This window comes from Strigops habroptila, chromosome 4 (assembly GCF_004027225.2).
Source record: "Strigops habroptila isolate Jane chromosome 4, bStrHab1.2.pri, whole genome shotgun sequence".
NCBI classification, from domain to species: domain Eukaryota; kingdom Metazoa; phylum Chordata; class Aves; order Psittaciformes; family Psittacidae; genus Strigops; species Strigops habroptila.
This window is the reverse complement of record NC_046358.1, coordinates 54,584,188-54,605,879: the sequence shown is the minus strand read 5'-3', so window position 1 is coordinate 54,605,879 and position 21,692 is coordinate 54,584,188. Positions and strand designations below refer to the sequence as shown.

Genomic DNA, 21,692 nt, shown 5'->3' with positions numbered 1-21,692 from the left:
ATTACAATTGATTATTCTCACAGAAAAAAAAAAAAGGACAAAAAAAAAAAAGACACAAAGTATGGCAATTGCTGAAAGTGGTAATGGAAAAGGAGGTAATTTTAAGTAGAGATGACACTGGCTTTTTTTCTTTCCTTTTCTCTCTTAATTTTTAAAGAAAGCTATGGGTGTTGACTTCTAATCCTAAAAAGGCGGCAGTCAGGGTGAGCCTATACCAGTAAATGATATTTCAGAGTAGCAGGAAAGAGACATAACATAGAGACAGGAAAGGATGTAACAATCAAAGACCTTTTAAGTGGCATGGATTAAGATTTACAATTGAATTAAGAAAGATCAGTTGTTCAAGCTCATTAAAAGATGAATGATTAGACTTTTTTTTAAATGGTTTGTGGCCAGCCGTTCTGAACAGAAACACAATTGCAGTTTCCTTTAAAATACTTCAAGCTTTGGAGTAGGTACTGTCCTGCACTTACCTTGGCCATTCATCTTGGTTTGAAGTGACTTCTGTATTTTACCTCTGGTTAATGGTGCTCTTCAGTAAGACATCCAAAGATCTAAGCCACAGGTGTCAATAAAAGCCCAGCCAATATCTCTGTTGCAGCTGGGCAACTAGTCCAAAAGAGCTAGCAGGAGACATGACAAAGAGACACCCTCCAGGCTTTGTGCATAAGGAGTGGGAAGCCTTATCTTTCTGCTATGGCAAGGACCATCTGGAAGGTAGTTTGGATCTAACTTGCTCTAAAGATACCTACCTTTGCTCAGTGATGTGACTAATGAATCTCCAGAGTTCACTGTGAATGGGTATTTGGATCTGAGAAGATGCAAGTGGAAATCAGTACTTGAGTAGAAGCAAATATGTTGTTTCTAGAGTTACCTGGATGCATGAGGAAAGATGCTTTACAAAGCAGTTTAAAAAGCATTTTAGCTAAAATCTTAAAAAAGACGCTCTACATTGTTCTGCTGAAGTCCAAGAGTGCTGTTGTAAGCAGAAATGGTGTCTTTGGTATCTGACTGTTAAACGTAAAAGTTGTACTCTAGAAGTGTCAACCAGTGATTGTAACTTCCAAGAATGACGTAACAGTGCCAGGAAAGAAAAGCAAGGTGGAAAGTAATTTAAAATGTGTATACGTTCAAGGACAATATCCTGTGTATATGAATGGTAATCTAGCTGTTAGGTACACATCTAGTAAATGTACTGATATTTAATAGATCTCAGAGTTTGCAAAATTTTACATTGTTGTGAAAAATTTTGTCCATAGGCTTTCAGAAAGAACTGCTCAAAGTTGTTGAGTGGAGGCATTTGATTAGAATACTCCATTGGTGGTGTTGCTATTTTTGCTATTGGCAATATGGAAATTATTTGATGTGGAATCAAATCAAATAACCAAAGTTATTTGATTTGGGTATTAGGGAAAAGCATAGTCATTGACCAAAACCCTATGATGCTAACTATTGTATGTATACACACACAAAAAGTTGCTTCAAGAACTGAAGCATCTGAAAATATTCTATAAATATTTTGAAAACATTTATATTTCTATAAAAATTTGAAAAGCCCACTTGTTCAATTTAACAAGGCTATTAAACAAAATTTTACAGCCGAAATTGTGAACAGAACATCTAGGTATCTAGGCACCCTGAGAGTATTCAGAACTATAAAGAGCTATAGTGAAATTTGGGATAATATGGGATGTGGAACAGTTCTTAGCTCAACTAGGTCTTGATCCTATGGAAAGACTTTTATTGGTGGCTCCTAAATTCACTGGGGAATGGTAAGACTTCAGTTTGTCATATGATTAATGTGCCTGAATTGCAAGACACATTTCATACTTTTTTTTTTGTGAAACTAAGCTTGTACATCCTCCTTGTTCATGGAAAGTGAGAGAGACAGTGGTTCTTAACATACCAGAGACTCAGACCAAGACAAAGTTTTGAATGATCTTTACTAGAACATCTCTTCTCAATAAGTTATATGTAGAGAGCAAAAGAAAACGTGTATGAGATATTGGTCTGAACTTCTTGTTGGGAAGCTACTAATCTAGAATAAAACAAAGATTAGAATGTGTGGGTTATTTTTAAAAGTTATTTGCACATACTAGATGATCTTAACGTCCTTTCCAATGCTAACTATTCTATGATTCTATGATTATTCTCTTTCCTCCCAGGATCCTTGTTCGCTTTGAATTCAGCATAATTCATTTATATTGTCTTGTTTTGCATAGCTTTCTTTCTTCATCAGACATCAGTCAAAATAAATTTCAAAAATATGGTGAATCCATCTCTGGTTAAAAAATAGTGGGAGCAGTACAACATAGACTTTGCACTGGCTTTTCCCTAGCAATCACTGTCATTGCTTACAATGCTAGCTCAGTCTTGTTGGAAGACTTCCAACATCCTTCTCCCAAGGGTGAGAAGAATGTGACCAGGGCTCTACCTGCTGCTCAGTGAAGCTGGACACAGCAGTACTCACAGTGCAAAGGTGGCTGAAATAGCTTCCAATCCTAATATAAAGAGACATGTTCACAGTTGTTTCTTCCCTTTGTTCTTTGTCAGCTGTAGAGCTGAAATACTATAAAATATTTCCACTTCACTATTTTATTTACAATTTGAATTAATTTAAAATCATATTCCCAAGCAAATGCAATATATTCTGTTTGCTAGTGCTGTTGAAAGGGAGAGTGCCCTGCAAGCAAGTCTCAGGAGAGAATCCAGTAAGCCACTATTTCATTCTAGTGTCTAGTGAGGCACTGTCCTTCAAAACAGCATTTTCTTTCTCCCAGACTGACTCTTTGGTCTTTAAGAAAATTTGGACTTTTTCTAGAAATTTGGTATACTTTTATCTAAAATTATGTTCTTTGGCCACAAAAGAAGTTCTGATTTCAGAGTGACATGTTTAGACCTCTGTTTTCTAGCTGTCATGCTTTTATAGTATCTCCTTTAGATATCCTATGACATTATCTCTGCTTCCTTCTGAAACAGAAGAGAATAGGTCCTAATTTTGGGAACCTCTCCTGGAGCCTGGAAAAGCCCTGTGCTGAGCTGCAGTGGCTCATGTGTTATTTATGGACTGGCAGGCAACAGAATGAAGCCCGATCATGTGAAATTTCTAGCCCAGACTTGGGCTTTACAGATCTGGAGGATTAGGTTGGTTTGGAAAATGGAATGGGAGTTTTTACTGCTTATGTGAAGTGAATTGTGAGTGTTATCAGGGAATTCTAATATTTAGTATTTTCTAGTTGTTGGGTTAATTCTGTCAAAACATCTCTTTGAATGAACAAACTAGCTCACAGATTAAGAACAATATTAGAAATACAGGCAGTAATTGGATGAGAGAGTCAGAACAGTTTTTGCGACTTTGCTCAACAACATGCTCATTTTCACAGGTCTATGCGACTTCTTAGCCAAAATAGGGCTAGTTGAGGTTTTATCTTCACCATAAACATAATGCTCACACATTTTCCATCTAAAATAACTGGAAAGGATCCTGGGCTATCAAAGCTGGAATATGCTCACTAGGTGAATTCAATTTCAGTGAGTTCTGACATGACTTTCTCATGAAAGACCAGTTTATAAAAATAAGCATGACTTACAAATATGATTTTGTATGAAGATTGGTACTGCCCCTCTTTCAAAGTACTATGTTGCAGATATCTTGGCTTGCTGAAAAAATAATCTCTATTGAAAGTGTAACCAAATTTATGGTTTTGTTCCTTATTCAATGCAGCATTCAAACACTAGCTTAACTTTACACGTATGTTTGTTATCCTACATAAGGATGCATATTTATGTTGAGGCCTGGTAAGGCAGCAAATAATAGTGAGTAGAAGAAAAATAAAGATTCAGCTTTTAAAAATATTCCATTCCTCAGCCTTTTAGTATTGTCCTTATTTCTTCTAATATAGAGCCAATATTACAACTATATTTGACAGAAGAGCATACTGGGAGGTGTTAATGGAGAGAAAAACCTATAAGATAATTTTTTACCAGATGGCTCATAGTAAACCTCTGACTGCTTATAAAGTTTCCATACAAACAGCTGATCTTAAACTTGAATTTCTTAGTTTTAAAGCAATTCTGAAATTATTTTATTGCTACTTCAGTCATAGAAATAAATCAATGTTTGTAGAAGATGCAGGGAGATTTTCCCGTCAGGAGAGGAATCTTTGGACCAAATAGCTTGAGTTTGCTGCAGCCAGTGAAGTTCCATCAATTTTCACCAGATGAAAACTGCTATTTTTTTGCTTTTTTGAAATTCTTGTTTGAATAAGGGTAGCAATTTCCTTGTTACTCCAACACCAATGGACTCTTAGTGAGTTGCTCACTAAAAGTTTTATAGCTAAAGTGCTGTGAGTGTTTTCATTATAAATGACTATCATAAAGCTCTGTACCTTGCTTGTAAAAATTCTCTGCCAATAAAAATCTGGCACATACAAAGTTGATTCTGGAGATAATTTATTTAAATTAGTTTACTAAAATAATTGGACAGCCATTGTGAAATAAAGAATGTAACAAACAATTATATTAATGCTTGGTGCCTTTTAATGCTTTTCTTAAAAGCAACAAGAAGTTTTAGAGAGAACAGCATGGGTGAAACACTGAAACAGTTTTGGCAATTATGTGAATTTAGACATAAAAATATTTTTCTGGACAAGTTTCTGTATGTATTTAACACATTCTGTTAGATAAACATTCTACTGTTAATGGTGTTTAGTGTACATGTGATTCAAGTATCGTAGAGGCCCTGCCTTTCAGAGACTGGATATTTTTTAGGCTAAACCAAGTGATACTGTTGAAATGAGAAATATTTGCATGAAAATTGTTTGCATAATGATCCATTTCATATTTAAAATAACAGTAAACCAGGTGACATCCTGTGCTATCTCCGTTGCTCATTCACTCTACCTTTCTAATGTAACTCTCTACTTTCTGCTGTGGTGTTTTCACTGTCGTACTTCGAGCATAGGGGAGGGTTATGTTTGTTTCTAACTTCATGTATAATGATCTGTTCTAGAATTTTAATTTGATGAGAGAAGTTGTACATGAAATTCCAGTAATAATTAATGATAAACTCTTTTATTAAAATTTAACAAAATTGTCTTAAGGATTGAAAGTATTGAGTTAAACAGATCCAGAATTCTAGCAGGAAGATTATCAGAAACTTTTCCTGAGAGAAGAAAGACACTATGAAGAGTTAGATTAGCTGATAACGACTGATTGGCTGTGACCTACATGCTGCTCTTTTTGAATAGAGCGCTTTCTCATTATTGTAATAGATGAAAAGGGTCCTCTAAAAATGTGATGTGCATGGAATTATTTTTTTTCCCCTCATGAAGAGGTACACGAATAGACACATCTTGAAAATAAAATCCATGGTGTCACACCAAAATCAGAATGACGCAAACTAATCAAACATGTTGAAAAAGCGTTCTTGTTTTTAAATGCCAGGCACCAGGTGTTTGAGAATATGCCCTCATGCAATGCAATGTCTGTGACATTATTTATTTAAAACTAGATGATCAGAGCATGTTTTTTTCAGTGAGTACATCTCATTTTCTGGAGTGCCCTGCTACGCATAACCCTGGAGCCCTTGTTTGTTTATAGGAATAGTTGAGGTGGGTTATTTTCTTTTTCTCAGACTGTGGTCCCCCAGGGTAAATAAAAATGAGGGCTATGGGAAAACTACTAATGTATGGTCTTTCTCTAGTTCAGACTTCGGGACCCAGTATCTTGTTCATCATTCTTATATAACACGACAGTTCCTCTCATCTTGTTGCTGAGTCCTTCTTGTGTCCGTGTGGTTTCATTTTAATGAAATTCTGACCCAAAGTATAATATATAAAGTCTTATCCATTATTTAAAAGAAACAAGCATATACTTTCTGTAATTTGTAATGAAGATGTCAAGAAAATCCTACAAATAGGAATAGATTCCTGCAACTTAAAACCAAGCCAGTATATCCATCCCTCCAAAATGTAGGGCAAAAGAATCTGAGAAACCTTTGGCTTCTGTCATGTGTCACATAACTTCAAGAATTTAATCTCTAACTTTATCGTATGTGAACACAAATAGTTCTCCCCTGCTCTTATATGCTGCTGAGATTACAGATAGCACAGTCATTATTGTGATTGTCTTTTAGTTGTGACAGAACAAGAGAAAGGGAATGTTAACAAATGCTGAATATAAGATCACTGCAAATGTCTTTTTTTTTTCCCAAGCCACTGTACTCCTCTGTGCTCAGTAGTTTTCTTTCTGCTTCATCAATGCATCATGATTCTGTAAATACCAAGAGTGGTTGAATGTTAGGATCTATACTACAGATGACTTCTACATAACTGCAAGTGAATTCCTTTGCAGTCTCTTCTCCTTTGTAGCCACTCAGCTGCCCTGTAGAATTGAAAGCATGTGAAGAGATCAGGTAAGTTGAATGTGTCCTTGCGTGGTTCACCTATGTCTGTAGAGGGTAGTTTGAAGCAATCTAAGCTGTGATTTATGGGAGTTGGAAATGTGAGCTGATAGGCTAATAGCAGTCCAGTTCCTGGTTTCTTTTATCAACTACAGAAATAATACTTTAAAAGTCTGTCTTACCCTTCATATCATTCCTCAAAATTGAGGGAGTTCAAAGCCAGCTATTTGCTTATCCTTGAAGTGAAGACAAGAGAGAAGTCTGGATTTTGATCTTACTGATTTTTGTCTATCCTTTCTGTAAAATGACTTCTTCTCTATTACCTCTTTGACAAGCAGTTGTACTTTTTGGCTGCAACAGAGTTAGAGTATCTCTGAGTGCCAAAGAACATGTACTGTGTGGTAACTGTTTGACTGCTTTCCCTAGGTTTAGTAGAGACAAAATTTACATACTATTTATGTTTTCACTCCTAGTCAGCCCAAAATAAGGAGCTGGTTATTTCATCTTGCTCTGCAGGTTTTTTCTTCCCGCAGCACGGCTGCACGGTTGTACTTAGGCATTGTGACGTTTAGTGCATCCTCCAAGCTGATAAAGCCAACTGTTGGGTATTTTTGTTTTTTTGGGGTGCGGGGTGATGTTGGTGGAGTTTTTTGGTTTGGTTTTGGTTTGGTTTTGGTTTTTTTTGAGAAAGAAGGTTGAGATTTTTTTTTCATGCCACATAACAGTACTTCTTATATAGATCAGATCAACTTTATGCTGTCCCTTGATGGCTGAACACAAAGCAAAACAAATACCACTTCATTAGCTTGACCGTGTTCTGAAGGAGGGGAGTTTAAAAGGGAAGCTTTAGTTGAAGATACCATGAAAAAAGCATCCACTCACAGCCAATTCAGATACACAGCTAAGGTTATTGCCAGCACTTGTAAAGCTACTGAGTTGGGAACCATTCAGCCTTTATCCAGCCCCACACTATTCTGTAGAGTATACAGTATGGCTTATAAGTCACGTCCTATGGCCACTGTTGTACAGCAGTAGTTATAAAAATTATTACAGTTTTGTTCACTGGTCACTGCTGCTGCCATGAAATTGCTGCAGTAGCTTTGGTTACTTGGAATAGTATTTGTGGACATTTTAATAGCATCACTCTATTAATATATCATCTCACTTTAAAAATAGCTGACCAAATCTTCATCTGGTATAAATCAGCTAAGTTCTCAGTGGAGCTAAGGCAGTTTTTATCTGCAGAGCATTTGGCAGAGCAACTGTTCAAATATGAAAACTCATGTGTGCAAGGTATACTTTTGTCCTTTTCCCTTCCTTTCTTTCAACATAGAAATTAAACAAGACTTGTAGGCCTTCTACAGTTGCAGAATAAGTTACAGAAGTTGACATAAGATATACCTCAGCTTTGATGATCAGGAATTCATTTAACGAGTAGCAAGTCATCAAAATAACAATATATGGATTCTGCTGGATGACATTTTCAGTGGAGTTGCAGAATAGCAAAGTGACCTCATGGTTTGTGCGATGGTCTGGGCAGTGAAGTAGATTGTGTTCAAAGAATGCTGAGTAGGGGATTCAAACGTTTTCTGAATATGATAATTTTTCCTTCCTTCCTTCTCTGTCTCCACCTTCCTTATCCCATAAATTCTAATATGTTTGTGTTTTTATCTAGCTATGCATTTTCTATTTAATCTACTAAAGTTCATGTCTTCACCTATACAATTAACCTGTCCTAGTTTCAAGTTAGAGGGGCTAATACAGGTGTGAAAGGACAAAAAAACTCACAACTCTGATTTGTCAGTTCTTGACTGCTTGATGCAGCCTTTGCTTTTGAAATTCTCCTCTACCCTCCTTGGGAGATCAATAAAGAGAATAAAAAAAAAAACAAACCCAAAACTCTGACAAAGTTTACTAACATGTAGAGATCACCCAACTGTTAAGAGTGGGCAAACAGAAATGTTAGAGAAAGTCATATTATGGGAAAAGGCCTTCAGCAGCTTTTCACACAAAGGAAGACAGGCATTATTAAAAAGGCAATAAGTCTCGGTTCCCAGCGTGGCATGGAAAGCCTGCCTTGAACCTTCTTGTGGAAAGCAGAGAGTTAAGACTGGTGTGTGTGATATTTCAAATCATGAAGTAATTTATACAATTCATTCAAGTTCAGTATTGGTAGCTTTAAGAGATACCTAAGAACAGGTATCCTGAAGAAAGTAGAGGACTGCCCCAGAACTCATTCATTCCTGTTGCAGAGAAAAGAAATTATTTCCTTTCAGAAGACTTGATCTATGCAGTAAAGTGCTCTTGCATTTGTCACTTGGATTAAGTTGCTATAACAGGGCTATGCTGATAAGTATGTAAATTCTTGGCATTTTTCCAGTTATCAATATTGAAATATTAGTGATCGAGCATTTACTGAATGCCATTCCTCAAATGCAGGGTTTCCACGGCATCTTGTTGCATTCATGGAATTCATTTGTTTGCATTATCTGGCTAACTGGTTCTTTTGTATTGCCAAGGTGATGAACAGATTTGACATTTAGCTGATTACTTCACCAAAATTAAACAGAAAACAGGGCAGCCATCCAAAGTTCCTTTCAGTGTGAAAGCTAATTATAAAAATGCTTTAAGCAGCAATTTCTTTTTGGATGTTAAAGTGCTTTTATTAGATTGTTCCCCTGTCATTTTAAAATTTATTGCTAGACACTTATAAATGGGGTTGCCTGCTGAAGTAGAATTATTTTATTTTCTATATTTAAGATGGGAGACGAAAGTGTATAGAGCAAATTTTAGGCTGAATTTGATAGTATTTAACATGATTCTGAATAGAAATGAAAATAACTAGTGCTGGCTTTTGTGGATCAAAAATATGTATTTTATCTTTCTGCTGAATAAAAGCATATATTCACTTCTACTTACAATTCAACAACTCACAATTTCAAAAAAAAATAAGTTAGCAAATAAAAAACCCCTAAATATGTGATTTAAAAGTTGTGTACAGCCCTGTATTGTTAGAAGCTTGTATTTTATAGTGTAGATACAAACAATCAGTGGTGATGGAGAAGTCTAACCATGTGCTTGTACCTGTCTTTCATAAGACATTACTTGTTCTGAAATAGCATAAAACTACACTAAAATAGTATTGTCAAGATCATGGAGTGGGATATGGCCAAATGAATTTTAGCCTGTAAATTTTGAGCTGAAGAATGCTGTATCCTGTTGCCAGATCTTAGAAGAAGTTTCTAGTGAAGTATTTTTTGAATACCCTGGAGTATATTTAGCTTTTTATACTGACTGTTGTTATTAGAATCCTTTGGACCCCACACAAGGTGTGATCTGGGGAGGTTTCAAGGTGACAAAGTTGGGGGGTTTTGCATACGATAGTCTAGCACACTCTGGCTACTAAATCATCTTGTGAGGACATACATTAATTCTTGACACCAAGATCTATTAATATACCTTGAAGCCAAGTGAATTATGTGAAACTGCTGTTTCAAGCTGTAGAATTCTGCCATAACTAGGAGGAAATATTTTTCTGTAGGTAGATTAATGTTGAAAGCTTGTCAAGAAAAAGTTTAATGTTGAAAATTTATTCCTCCTCCTCTTGCCAGTACTTGAGCTTCTACACTAAATCCCATTTGTAATCTGAGGAAAAATAGAGATATAATGTCTTTTGTATTTATCTACGTTATTAGGGTTCCAATGATATAGTCTATTGCCTATTAAAAAGTGCATCCCAATGAATGATCTTCAAGAGGTTAATTTTTGCTCCCATCAATCTGAGAGCTTTGCTTGTAAAATACAATAACTGTCAGTACTTATCAAATAATTTAATCCATGCCTACTCTAGGATAAGTAATTAAGGTAACTCAACATTCTGTATTAATAAATAACAAAAGCGTGAATGAGAGATTTGCTAAATACCCCTTCTGGAGATAATAGGTGGGGTTTAATATGCATGTTTTGAGGAAGCTTTGAATAGAAAGAGACTGCAGACTGAACAACAGACTTAAGAAATGGTCTTGGTTAGTGTACGATGCAAATGTGGTTTTGTTTTCACTTGACAGATAAAGTATATTTCAGTGCTAAGCCTTCATAGCTCCTCTTTGTATCTGTAGTGTCCAAGCAACATATAAGGCAATTGACCCCACACTTTTTCAGAATTTCAAATAAATAAATAAAGTCAGTCCAGTTTTTAAAGCAGTTACTCAGTGAAGCTTTTGAAAGCTCTGATCATTTGTAAACTGTCCCTCTAGTTACATTAGTTTTATTCATATCAGGATTTTCTGTAGTGGATTTATGGGAATTTGACATAAACACGGCCATAATTAATTGCATAAAACTTCATATTCTGTCTCGTCTAAGCACATCTACCTACCTGCTTGACAATGTGATGAATCATTCAGGGATATGCTAAACAAGGGGAGAATCACAGTTCTGTTAATTTGAAAGTTTACAGATTATGTCCTTGTCTACAGAGAAACTTCCTTTGCTGGGTTTGGTTGTTAACAGATGATATGTTCCTGCAATTTAAACTATTCCTTTGGTTATGCTCTATTGTGGTCTTTCACTGTGTCAGTGGGTCTCCTATAATCCAGAGCAAGGTGTGCATATATGATGTATCTGCCTAAAATGTTCAATGAATGAGTTTAGAACACTTCAGACACTCTAAAAGCATAAATCTAGGTAGATTTACTCATTTTTCAGTTTCTCTTCCAAGTGATCAAGGGATATATGGACCTAACTTTAATGTGGAGTTGTGCAAGCTCATCAGGTGCAGTTTGGTCAGGGTCTCTCCCGAACGGTATTTTTTTCATCCTGTATTGGCTTTGTGAGAGGTTCAGAAAAAAGTGGCAAAAAAAAAAAGTCTTTGAAGAATTTATTGCACACTCAGGCTTGAGTTTTGCGGTGGGACATACTCAGACAAGAGCTTAAATGAGGCTGTGGCATATTAGCAGTCAGCATTTGCTTATCAGAGCTTATTTTTTGATTCATGTTTGACTTGAGACATCTGTCAGAAAAGACTTGTTTGTTTGACCAAAATAAATTCAGAAGAAACTTTAAGGGGGAAGGAAATGCAAGACTTATTGCTGGTCAATAAACTTCTATGCTAAACTCATTTGTATTTGCTAAACTGAAACTTCTTATGTCATAAATGCCATCAAGTTCAAGTCATCTTTGAAAATAAACTGAGTAGTTTAGCCACAGCCAAGAAGAAAGAATTGCAGACCCATCTTTGGTTGCAAAAGTATTTCCTGGAGTATTTCCAACCTATACCTATTGTTTTTCCATAGGTTGATGGAATACTGTGCCTGGCTGACATTCTTACTGATAATAGCCATTCTGAAGCTACTCATGCCGAAGCAGCAGCAGTAATTGCACAGATCACATCTCCTCATCTCACATTCACACAGCATCTCAGCAGCTTTCTGGAAAATATGGAAGAAATTGTAACAGCACTTGTCAGTAAGTTCTTTATGGGACTTCTGAGTCTTTCCAGTTAAAATAACATGTTGGGGTAGGACTCTTTAGAAATGTTCCCTAAATCATGTTTTCCATTTTTTCCTTAACAGATAAAATAACTCAGTCATTTTAAATTCTGAATCAGAGCATTCTGCAATTATATAGGTCTTTTTAATCCAGTCCATATTTGAATAGAATTAATTCGTGTTTATCAAAATAATATCTGTGTGAAATTCTACCATAATAGCCACATAAGGAACTCAGCAAAGTTGCTAACCTTTATGCCTGTTGTATTTTCAGTACTTGCTAGAACTCAAGCTCACCACTGCATCTACATTTGTATGATACTTGAGAGGATAACTACAGTATAGTATGGTCTATGGGCATTGTTAGAAGAAAATAACAGATCTATCTTTCTTGTCTAGGCCTCTGATCCATTGTAAAATCAGGCAAAGATAATGGCAAGATTTTACTTAACCTGGGTCAGTAAGGACACTTCAGAAAAACAAGATGATCTTTCTCATGACTTTGTAAAGCAAGGACTCTCTTATTTCTGTCATTGGGCTGCATCCCTCTCAAATTTCAGAAGCTTTCAGTCAAGTGTTGTCTTCCTCTCTCTGATCTGGAAATTCATTTTCCCAGAGCTTCATGTCAGAAAGTACAGTTCGGCTCATGGAGTTTGAGTTCTCATGTATAATAGATCAATACATCTGGATATTCTCTACTGAGCCCAATGGTTACAGTTAAACTACAGGACTTCAGTTTTCATGCATGTTGGTTTTGTGTTGGAGCGCTTTTTTGGGGGGGGCTTGGGGGTGAGTTTTGTGGGTTTTTTGTTTGGTTGGGGGGTTTTTTTGGTTGTTTTTGGTTTTGGTTTTGGTTTTTTTTTTTCTTTGATAGATCAAGAAAAAGAATATGGTAGTGCCAGTGCTGGCTGGGAATTATCTGAGAGGTATTCAGGCATTCTTCAATATGCCCATACAGAACTAGTACAGAAATCAAGGGAGCAATTTATTGCTGTTGACCAGATTGTCCAGCAACAAATATTGAGGGTTCAGCCCTGAACCTGCCCTGAATCCAGTGGATGGAATTAACTTGTGCTGAGCTTGGTTCTGCTGTAGCTAGACTGCTAGAGGCATCCACCCTGACTTACTTCTGAGGAATTTCCAGGTTATTACTGTGTGCCATGATCAAGGGACAATCTGAACAGCCTATCCAGGAGATATTAGCAGGTGGAGCATTTCCCTGACTGTCACTATTTAAGTTCCATGGGAACTTTAGGATTATATACTCTGTCCAAGAAACGTGAGCATTAAAAATAGAACATGTATAACTTTGGAAGAGCTGTTTCAGTAATCACACACCAGTTTCCTTGTAATATTTATAACTCAGTAATTGAATTACTGTAATATGTTTAATTTTTAAACCATGCTGAAATCCAATTATCAGGTGATTCAGATCTTAGTTTAATTACATGTGTGCAAGGAATTGAAAGTTATCAGTGTCTTCAGCACATGTATTGAAGCAGGAAAATATGCAGGATGATCTCTAGAGGAATAGGTTTAGAGGTAGGCAACATGTACACCTATCTTGTTTCAAAAAATAGGATATATAGCAGAATTATTCTCTTATGGATCAATTATTGTTAGCCTTCTGCATCCTGTATTTCATATTATTTATTTATAGCCAGCTTTATGTTGAACAACATTCAGTGGAATATTCGCTGTAGAATGCTATACTAGGTAGACTGCCTCATTGATTAGAGGAGTGTAAGAAATGCTTGGTTTCTAGGTTCGTATTTACCATTTTCCACTTTTTTTGTGGTTCAAATGAAGGTGTATAATGTTAATATCTTTTATAAAAGTACCCTACAGTGTGACATATGCCCAGGTGGCCAAGAAGGCTAATAGCATCCTGGCTTGTATCGGAAACAGCGTAGCCAGCAGGAGCAGGGAAGTGATCATTCCCCTGTACTTGGCACTGGTGCGGCTGCACCTAGAATCCCGTGTTCGGCTATAGGACCCTTACTAAAAAAAAAGACACTGAGGTGCTGGAGCATGTCCGAAGAAGGGCAATGAAGCTAGTGAAGGGTCCAGAGCACAAGTTTATAAGGAGAAGCTGGGTGAACTGGGGTTTTTTAGTCTGGAGAAGAGGAGGCTCGGGGAAGACCTTCTCACTCTCTGAAACTACCTGAAGGGAGTTTGTAGTGAGATGGGGGTCAGTCTCATCTCTCACGTAACAAGTGATAGGACAAGAGGAAATGGCCTCAAGTTGTACCAGGGGAGGTTTAGGTTGGATATTAGTTAAAAAATAGGTTGTCAAGCACTGGAGAAGGCTGCCCAGGGAAGTGGTTGAGTCACTATCCATGGAGGTATTTAAAAGACCTCCTGTAGATGTGGCATTCAAGGACATGGTTTAGTGATGGACTTTTGGCAGTGTTAGATTAACGGCTGGACTCGATGATCTTAAAGGTCTTTTCCAACCTAAATGATTCTATCATACTCTATAATTGACAAAATGAAGATGTTTGTTTTGTTTTTTTACCTTGATGACTATGAACTTGGTCTTAAATGCTAAGATTACTAATGCAAGTTGCAGATGCTTAAATATTGCTTTGAAACCCCTAACCATGCTTTTTGCAGTGAAGCAATGACTTTTATTCATCTTACTTTCTGCGTTCCTAGAATTGTGCCAAGAAGCCTCATCTGGTGAAGTTTTCCTGCTGGCTTCAGCAGCTCTTGCCAATATTACTTTCTTTGATACCATGGCTTGTGAAATACTGCTCCAGTTAAATGCAATGAAGATTCTTCTTGCAGCATGTTCAGACAAACACATAGTGGATACTCCATATTCCCGAGATCAGGTGAGCAGTTCCCCAGCAAGATGTCGTCTGAGCACGTTTGTGTAAAAGTCAACAAGTTTCAGCTCTGTCTGTTTTGACATAGTCAAACCTACGTTGCTTTCATGAATCTGTTCTTGGTTCTTTTCAATATATAGCTCTTTTATTATCTGCTTCTGTTCCTTTTTGTTATAAGCATTAGGAAATATGACAGCTTTTAATATGATTTTTTTTTAAAAAGTGAAGATCCATATTTCTAAGATACTAGAATATTTTTTCATCATGCAGATGGCCAAAGAGTGACACAGACGCCCAAAGAGGCTATGGAATCTCTGCCTATAGAGGTATTCAAAACTTGACTGTGTAGAACTTTGAGGCAAACAAGATATATATGGAGACTGGAGCCTAAACATACAATTGTCAGTTCAAAGATGGATTAGCTCCAAAAGCTGAATTAAGGATCTCATCCTCAGCCCATTGACCTCAGTGGGCTTTGGATCAAGTCCTCATTGCTTAATAAATGGTTTGCAAGTTTTACTGGCAAGTACTGCTGATGTACTTTTGCATTTCCCTTTCTTTTTCAGCTTTTTTTTTTTTCATAGACACATGTGTGCTAATGCATAGATGAAGTCAGAGGGAGTTCTTTTGTTCCTCTCAGGTACTGCCATGCAAGTGGGTGCTGCAGAGGCACTACTTAATTTGATATGTCAGTGATTAATATTGCCTCAGCAGCGTAACAAGTATGAGGCTTGAGAGTTTCCGTAGTTGTTACTAAGGGGTGGAGGTTGATAGTCTGCTCAGTTAACCTACTTCTGTTTATGAGACATTGTGAATATAACTAAAATTCCATAATTCAGGCCTCACAAGCCCATCCTCTTCCTACCTCTGAAGTAGCCAAACGATGATTTATGGTAGACCTAGGATCTTCACTGCCACAGAAAACTCTGTGTGTGCTTCAACAGGAGCCAGGCCATGGAAATCAAGGCACGTGGGTCCTTAGAAACTGATTATTGGTGTTCTGGAGGGCTTACTAGGGCTGCTTTAGCTTATATTAATAGCATTCAGTAGTTTTCCAGCTCAGGAGCATTTATGAAAATATGGAGTTAAGCCATAATTACTATGTTGCTCTATGGGCAAAGTCAAGGACATCGGCGTAAGTGTTTGGCACGGCTGTATAGCATTATTATATATTTACAGTTCTTCATGATCTTTTTTTATTCCTCCTGTACACTCTCATAGTTTTGATTTCCTTATTCATTTATGCCCTCATCTTAATGCTGCTGCCAGCTGTGAGTTTGCGGTTTTCTCTGTGGGTAGCCTGGCAAGCTCCTTCTTTGTACGAGGAAGGCAAACATTTAAAGAAATATGTATGACTTTATTAGGTAATAGACTAGTTCCAGGCCTTTTGCAGCTTGCAGAACATCTCATTAGCTAGAGGAACAGAGAATTGAATGCCTTCCCTTCAAGAATTGGCAAGATTTCATCCCCAATAACCCCTTGCATTCCTTCTTGGAATGACAAACTAGATCAGAAAGGTGTAATGTTTTCTGTGGTGTGCTGCAGTAACTTTCTGAGCTGACTCCTTGTTATTTTGCAGCAGTGGGAACTATAAAATCTTACCTTGTGTTCTTCTGTTACTGGGCACCTGATGTTCAGGTGGAATGTAAGTGCTGCTCATCTTATCTTTAAGAGCCGTCAGTGTTGCTAGTCAAGCAGTTTTGGTAATACAACAGCTTTAAGAGAAGTCTTCCTTCAAGTTCCTGAACAAGTGTGTGTTTCAGTAGATTGCTCATATTTCAAAAGAATAGTTGTTCAAGTGTTATATGGGGAGAGGGGCCATTATTTGCCAATTATGACATTTTATGGAATATTTTGCTTTTTAATTTGCTCTGTGCCTAGTTGTTGCAATGAGAAAAACACTCAGCTAGGGAGAAAAGCAACACTATAATGCTGTATTTTATTAAGGGTATTATAAATAGCCATTTTAGTTTTTTATATATATACTTTAATTCCTTTTAGGTACATAACAGAGTTACTAACTTTTTCCATTACATATATTATCATGTCCCAGCCAGTAGACAGACATTTGCCCAAGGACACAGATTAAAGTTAAATAGGTTTTGAAATTTTTTGATTCAAGGTTTTATTTTAGAATATACAACCACTGTAGAATATATTTTTATGGACTAATGTCCATTCTGAATGATCAAGTCTTCCTGGCCAGTAAAACAGTTTAACTGGAATTAAGCTATACTAAATGGTGAAAAATTAAAGAAGATTCATAGCAAATACGACAAAATACAGTCTAATTATTACTAAATATTATAAAAGAACCCCTAAATCTTAAATGCCCTGGTTTTCATACAGAGCTTTAATTTAAGTAGCACAATTATCTCATAGAAAACTACTCAGTATTTTTAAATACATTACTACTTTAGCATTTCTGCTGATTTAAGAAAATTAGCTGAAGCATGCTCACTGTAAATGGGCGAAAGATGGCTGAAATGCAGGAAAGGAGCAGTGAATTTTGTTTTCCTTTGTGCCATTTTTGTCTCATCTTAAAGTCACACGATGATCTTCTCTACAGTCTTTCTAAGGACAGGTAGCACTGATTAGTTATGCCCTCCATGATGGTATAAATAAATAGCATTCTGCCAATGAGCTGGATGCCTGGAGAAAGTACTTTGCTGCTCAAGCATGTCTAAAAGTGTTCTGTCTTTTGAATTCTGAAAAGTTTTTGTATGCAAATGGTAACAAACTTTTCCTGCCTTTGCTATCTGAAAAACAAACTCCTTCCTCTTTCATTTCCCCAGCAGTGTTAGATTAGGCCAGGTAAGAAATCTAGAACTGAGTGCTCAACTTAATTATAAACAAGATAATCATTGTCCATTTTATAGAAGCATGTATTCCTTCTGTAACCAGTAGTATTACCTTGAGATTGCTTAGTTTTGTATTGAAATACTTTGTATAAGAGTTATCAGATAAAGCGGTTATTTCCAGACAACATAGCCTCTAGTGTGGGGTGAGAATGGATATGAATATGCCATGTTCTTTTTACTTGCTGCTGATACTTACTTTCTGTATATCAGGCTGGGGTTTTTTTACTTCAAAGGAGCATCAAAATATCCTTTCAGAAGAGCTCATGCCTAAATTCAACAGTGTAATGTATACAGTCAGGTGTCTTAATAGAGTTTAAGCGCTGTCAGAACAAGGGTTTAGCCAAAACCCTTACCATTCAGGGCCGTCTTGACTTAGACTCTACATAGAAAAATATGAAATATGTATGGTTTTGCACAGTATGTTTATGTATAATAATATTTTTCTCTCCGCATTCCCACTTGTCTCTTCAGTGTTGCTGGTATTCTCACCTCACCTGTGAAGTTGTGGAGGTATAGCCTAACAGCTTCTGATCTGTTATTCAGGCGGACAAAGAATTAATGTGTAGTGAACACATCCATTTTAAAGCGTCTATTTCTAGGTCTAAAATCAGTAAATGATGTTTCAAATAAAGTTTGAGGCAGAGAAAAGCTTTTAAATTGGAAGGAGAAAATGGAAATTTTTGCAGCTTTTTTCTGCTAAATTCTTTCCTCTTTTTTTTTTTTTGGTGTTTGGGAGATGTTGCAGGCTCTGAAGCTGAGACCTTCTGTCTCATTTAAGATTTGAAACCCTTAATACTATTCTTCCTCAAGGTTCCACATCCTTTTCTCTGATCTTCCATTTTTTCAGGGCATTTGCCTTTTCCCCCCTTTTTTTTCTCTTTCATGGGAGATTGTAGGGTCAAAAGGAGAGCAGAGACAGATGTTACTTTACCATAAAGAAGTGTTGATGTTTAAATGTTGCCTAATACCCAGTGAAAGACTTTGAGAGCAATGTCTTTAATGAGAAGAATATGAACAGGTCTTTTAGACTTCCTTTGAAAAGGAAGTACTTGCAGTACTACTTCTCAATCTGAGTTTCTTGAGTACTGGGGAATTTATTACTCCTTGCCAACTGCTTTTTTGTCTCTGCTTGATGTTATAAGGACTGTGGGATCTCCGACTGCATTTTGCTAAACTGCTGTCCAAATTTTCCCATATGTATGGAAGCCAGTATGGGCTAAAAGGAACAGGGAGCTTGAAGTAGAATTTGAGCAGCGCAGGCCACGTTAGGTGCCTGTCTTCCTTACATCTGACAAGAAGTATTAGACAAAATCATTGCAGGTCAGGGGGAATGCAGCTGATGAAAAGTCCTCATTTGTGCTTTTGAAATCTCTCTTCTTGGAACAAAAGAAGTCTGGAATGAGGAGCTTCATCTCCCAGTTGGATCGGAAGAGGGATATCCCTTCCACTGCTGAGCCATCATCAGCTGGTCTTTCTCAGAGAAGAAACGCATGTGGTACCCTGGGACTCCATCACTTATGGCATTTTACATGAGCAGCCAGAGCCAGTGTCGGGAGCAAAGCTTGGTAGTCTGCCTCTGTCAGGTCTGACTTCAGCAGACATAAGTTTCCTGTCTAGTTCCTGAAAATTATTTTCAAGATCAGCAGCAAGTAATATTTGATAGTCTCAAATGGTTCAACTGCATGCTCACACATCCTTTTTGCAGTTCAACATATTTTGTAGATTTACATACTGTGAATAAAAATGCAACACAAAGCCTTTACATAAGGACAACTAGGTCATAAAAGGATCTGCTCAGTTTTTTTGCACAGGTCTCCATTAATATCTAGCTCTGATGTTAGTATTAACGATAACTAGATGTGTGGTTAGTATTGCCTTCCCTCTCAGTGTGAACTGTGGTTGGAAAACTATACACTTAAAATTGTGCAATCCTTTCCAGTATTGACTAGATCACACTGATAAAATATGTTTTCAACTAATATAGCTAGAAAGAGAGGTGATAAATTACAGAGGTTAAAAAAGTTATTAAAATAAATTGAACAAGAAACAAGACTGCCAGTAACAGATGCAAAAAAGGAAAATTAGGCCAAAAGTCACATGACTGTATCTGAACGTTAACCATGCCATTATATAATTTATACCCTAATTAATTTTGTGTGTGAGACTGTAATCACTTCCTTAATGTCCTTTCTTACTTTTTAACTGGTTATCTCTGTCTTTGCATATACATTTGAACAATGTAAAAATACAAGTAACAGTATTGACTAGCATTATGTGGTCAGTGTTACAGATCATTACATCTCAGGTATCCAACACTGACTTTCTCTCTTAAATGCTACATTTTTTTTAGACAAAATGCCTGTTTCACTACAATTCTGCCATTCACATTTAGATTTGATGCAGGGTAAGGCAATGTACTCCAACTTGCAAAGCAAGAGATTGTTGGAAGAGTAAAATCTCAGGTGAGTTGAAGAACTCTGCTGTTCTTTCCTAGCTTAGTGTGGTGAGGTTTCAATTCCTGGGATCAAATCCTAATATTGCTGCTGCTCTAATTTTGAAGAAACAATTTAATTTCTCTGCATTTTTGTTTAATCATCTGTAAAGTTGGGCAGACATTGCACTTAGTGTAAAGTCTCTCTGGAGGAAACATGCTATGTCAGCACAATTGCAGTTAAATTCTGCTCTTGCCTGCCAGGTTCACGATATAATAAGGCTGGTGCTGGGCTCTTTACTGCAGAAACTATAAACAAGAGAGTTTGCTGCAGGCTGTACCAATCATAAAGCTGTAAGTCAGAGATGGCTATGTATGCATTTTGTGGCATTTGTCATCTTTTTGTCTTCAGTCCTTCAGGAAACGAGAAAGCAGATTTTGAGCAGCCCCAAGTTTTGCCACTGATCTTTTTTTCCAAAACTAGGCAGAATCACTGCCTAGGTGAAGGCGGTGATTTCAGTCTTGGTTCTGAGAAAGTGAGCTTACAAACAGTGTTTCTACAGATTAGAGTTTCTTGTTTCTTTTTCCTCCACAAGTAGAAAACTATTATCTTCTAGGAAGGCACTAGAAATGACTAGTTCTCTGCACTTTCTGTCTCCTCTAAAATGGTAGTAATTAAGTTTCCTCCACATACTCAAACCCTGGTTCCAATTAGACTTGTTTCCTATGACTCTGCATTGGCTTATGCCAAATTGTGCTCTGCTGTAGGGAGAGCAGATGTCTTAGGTGTCTTCTGTTGATTGAGTCATTTTCAAAATCTAAGAAGCTTTCTAATACCATGAAGGAAGTCTGACAGATAATCATTATCCCCCCGCCCCGTTTTACATCTGAAAGACAGAAAACTGTGTCCTTGGAAGTGAGGGAGGAGACCCATGCAGGATGCGTTTCCTATATGCTGCTTTAAAACAAAATATGAGGGAATCTGTTTTTTCTGCCTATTTGTTAGCTAGATTAGCTAGCAATATGAAGTACAGCAAACAAAAATGCAGCAAAGACATCCTCCATTCCAAAGATTCCTTTAGTTGTAGTCTCTGCTGATCTGCCTCAGCATTCCAAGATTATAATTCCCTGTCAGTCTCAGAATAAACCTAGACTTAGCAAGCTGATTCTGTCTCTGTTACTATTATTTTATGGGGATGTTTGCGTCTTTCAATCAGGTGACAGAAAAACCTATTGATCTGGGTGTACTTATTTCTGTTTCAGGAAGAAAACTGAATTCCCAACCACGAAAAAAAAAAAAGGCTATTAGAAGCACTGTGAATTAAGTTTTCTATTTTAAGCAATATAATATCCTAGAGAAGTTTTCTAAAGATTTCTTAGCAAAGTTTTTTCTCCCGATAAATAGTATCTTAAAAGGTTTTTCTACCTAGACTTGATATAATGCCTGTTCTTGACCCCTGCTCTATGTACTCTTTTGCTGTTTCCGTGTGGATTGATCTTGAATCGTGAAGTTCAGATGTTTTTAATTTACATTCAGAAACAAAAACTCCATCTTGCTTCTGATTAGTTGTCAGATGCCCTTTCGGGGCATCTGCAAGATGGAACTTTGCAGACACACTCTGATTTATCCTTATGTCATTTATTTGAATGAATTACAAAATACTCTCATAATACGTA

General features: G+C 36.8%; 1 protein-coding gene across 1 annotated transcript in view; it reads left to right on the top strand.

Moving 5' to 3' along the window:
* INSC (INSC spindle orientation adaptor protein) overlaps positions 1 to 21,692 on the top strand; it is a 92,606-nt gene that overhangs the window by 60,055 nt on the left and 10,859 nt on the right. Inside the window, exons 6-7 of the mRNA XM_030482890.1 lie at positions 11,698 to 11,869; positions 14,551 to 14,729. Of these exons, the coding sequence (XP_030338750.1) occupies positions 11,698 to 11,869; positions 14,551 to 14,729 (351 nt within the window). The remainder of the gene's footprint in view (positions 1 to 11,697; positions 11,870 to 14,550; positions 14,730 to 21,692) is intronic.